At 47.7% G+C, this 2,533-nt stretch overlaps 2 protein-coding genes across 9 annotated transcripts in view; one reads left to right on the top strand and one right to left on the bottom strand.

Annotated features, from left to right (window-relative positions):
* Positions 1–2,264, bottom strand: part of CUNH1orf43 (chromosome unknown C1orf43 homolog) — a 10,879-nt gene extending 8,615 nt beyond the window's left edge. The window contains exons 1-2 of one of the 3 annotated variants that reach the window (XM_015502838.2): positions 1,992–2,249; positions 1,495–1,596 (exon numbers count right to left, since the gene is read on the bottom strand). In XM_015502838.2, the coding sequence (XP_015358324.1) occupies positions 1,495–1,596; positions 1,992–2,057 (168 nt within the window). In that variant the 5' untranslated portion in view covers positions 2,058–2,249. Of the gene's footprint in view, positions 1–1,494; positions 1,597–1,991 lie in introns of all 3 variants that reach the window. The other 2 variants (XM_048814797.1, XM_015502839.2) reach the window with 2 other exon arrangements.
* Positions 1,820–2,533, top strand: part of Ubap2l (ubiquitin associated protein 2 like) — a 48,663-nt gene continuing 47,949 nt past the window's right edge. For 4 of the 6 annotated variants that reach the window (XM_048814784.1, XM_048814778.1, XM_048814782.1 and 1 more), the window contains exon 1: positions 2,302–2,324. The gene's annotated coding sequence lies outside the window, so the exon portion shown is untranslated. Of the gene's footprint in view, positions 1,895–2,301; positions 2,325–2,533 lie in introns of those variants that run through there. The other 2 variants (XM_015502837.2, XM_048814770.1) reach the window with 2 other exon arrangements.

Genomic DNA, 2,533 nt, shown 5'->3' with positions numbered 1-2,533 from the left:
CCTTTTTATTTTGAGACAGGGTCTTACTAAGTCGCTTAGGGCCTCGATCAATTGGTGAGGCTGGTTTTGAACTTAGAATCCTCTCGTCTCAGCCTCCCAAATTACTGGGATTACATGTGTGTGGCACCATGGGCCAGCTGAGAGGAATGTTTTGGACAAAGAGACTAACATAAAAGAAAAATTGTGGCAAACGCTATGAAGAAAATATCAGGTAATAATGGAAAATTGAGACCTATTTTATTTCGTTTTTAAAATATTTTTTGTAGTTTCAGATGGACAGAATGCATTTATTTTATTTATTTTTATGTGGTGCTGAGGATCAAATCCAGTTGCCTCAAGCATGCTAGGCAAGCGCTCTGCCACTGAGCTACAGCCCAGCTCAAAGAGACCTATTTTAACATCCACAGTAAGCATTCTTCTTTCATGGAAGTAACATTTAAGCTAAGATCTAAAGAATGAATGATCTAGTCAAGTGAAGACCATTCCAGGTCACAGTAACAGTATGTGCAAAGGTGTGCGATCAACTAGTAGAACTAGATTTCAGAGACTGGGAGAGGCGCCAAACAAAAGGAAGTTGGTAAGGGCAGCAGGTACATTTAAGTGAAAGATTAAAGAAGCAGATAGGGTTGGCAGTGGGGTATCAAGAGTTATGATTTAGATATGCTGGGTTTGAGATATCTATTAGAAACCAAAGTGGATGCTGGGTGTGTGGTGCATGCCTATAATCCCAGTGGCTGGGGAGGCTGAGGCAGGATGGCATGTTCAAAGCCAGCTTCAGAAATTTAGTAAGACCCTAAGCAATTCAGTGAGATGCTGTTTCAAAACAAAAAATAAAAAGAAGTGGGGATGTGGCTCAGTGGTAAGTGCCCCTGGGTTCAATCCCTGGTACTCCAAAACAAATAATGTTGAAATGTGAAGTAGGCTGTTGAGATACATAGAATGGGATGCTGGAAAAAGGCAAAATTTTATCTGTGGATACTTAAAGCCAAGGAAAGGAAGGCATTACCCAAGAAGAAAGCATAAACAAAGCTAATAAATCACTAGGTTATTCACTTTCTGTATGTTATCCCCTAAGTTGTTTCTTTTCCTTAGGCTTATCTGTAACACAAATGGTGGAACAAGATACTTAATGGGACTCTTAAATAAGCCTGAAGTTCTGCCAAGACAACCTTTCATTGTTCTACTGCTAATTGTAACCATTCTCAAATCCATCCTAAAAAAAAGCAAACAAAAAACATTGATTAAGATGAATGGGGAAACATTTTACAGCAGTCAGCAAAAACTAAAGTTCTTGATAAAGTTACATACTGTACCAGAGCAGTGGGCAGGTAAGCCAAATTCCAAGACTGTTACTGCTCAATTCACTAAGGTTAACTACAAAGGTAAATAGAGAAAGAAACGTGAATTTAAGTAATCTCTAAAAGGCACAGAAAATCTCGTTCTTGTTCCTATAACGCAATTGAAGGATGCTGGTTTTGTGCCCTAAGGACCTACCTTGGGGGCATTGTGTCCCACAGGGACATGGGGTCCCCTTCTAGATTTCATTGCAAAGCGCATGATTTGCCTCTTCACAAAAATAAACAGTAGTACAAATACCTGTCCAAAAAGATACGATAAGAATCTTTAATAAAGACAACAACAACAAAAGGCATGCCTTCATTCAAAGTCTCCAGATTGCGGCTCTCAGAAATGGAGGCTTCAAGATAAAACTTGGGGGAAAGCGAGGACGTCGACGATGGAGGTGGATCTAGGGAAGCCAATAGTGGGGAGGCTTGGGGTCTGTGCCCTAGAGCTTAGGGGGAGGGTTCTCAGCCAGGGGCGGGTCGGTCTGGGTCTGTGACTTAAGCTCCCAGGTACTCCTGGGATCGAAGTCAAAAGCCCAGAAAAGGCGCAGGTGAGTGGGTGGAGAATGAAGACAGGGATCGGCTCAAGAGGAGGGTCTCCACTGGGTGAGACGCTACAGCAGGAATGGGGTGGGGGAAGATCCTCACCAGGCTCCCGTAGGCCATCACCAGCACGACATTCACCCCGGACAGCCAGTTACTGCTGGACGCCATGGCCTCCCTCCCCGCGCAGAAGTGCTCGGGTTTTCCCGCTGCCCTGCCTCGTTAGCCCAGGCTCCGCCGAAGCAACGGCGCCTGGGTTCCCTGGAGCTCCCCGGCCATTTCCTTACGGGGGAAGACCGAGCCAGACCCGGCCTGAAAACATGGCGGATGGGGGGGCTAGGAAAGGAGGACGACGCCTTCCCGCTTCCTCCCCGACACGTGACTCAGGCAGGCAGTGGCACCTGGGAGCTGCGAGTGTGGAGACGCGGAACTACGCCAGTAAGAGGAAGCGGAGGCCATCCGTGCGTCACGTGGTAGAGGCGGGGCCACCGCGCAGGGGGCGGGTCGGACGCACGGAGCCCGAGTTCGGTGTTTCGTGGCGTGGTGGCACGCGCACGCTGGCGTGCGCGTCCCTTTTCACGTCACGTGCTGGGGGCACGCAGGAAGGCAAGTGGGAGGGGGTAGGCGCGAGAGCGAGCGCGAGAGGG

The sequence above is a fragment of the Marmota marmota genome, unplaced genomic scaffold, assembly GCF_001458135.2.
Source record: "Marmota marmota marmota unplaced genomic scaffold, marMar, whole genome shotgun sequence".
NCBI classification, from domain to species: domain Eukaryota; kingdom Metazoa; phylum Chordata; class Mammalia; order Rodentia; family Sciuridae; genus Marmota; species Marmota marmota.
This window is presented reverse-complemented; position numbering and strand designations above follow the sequence as displayed.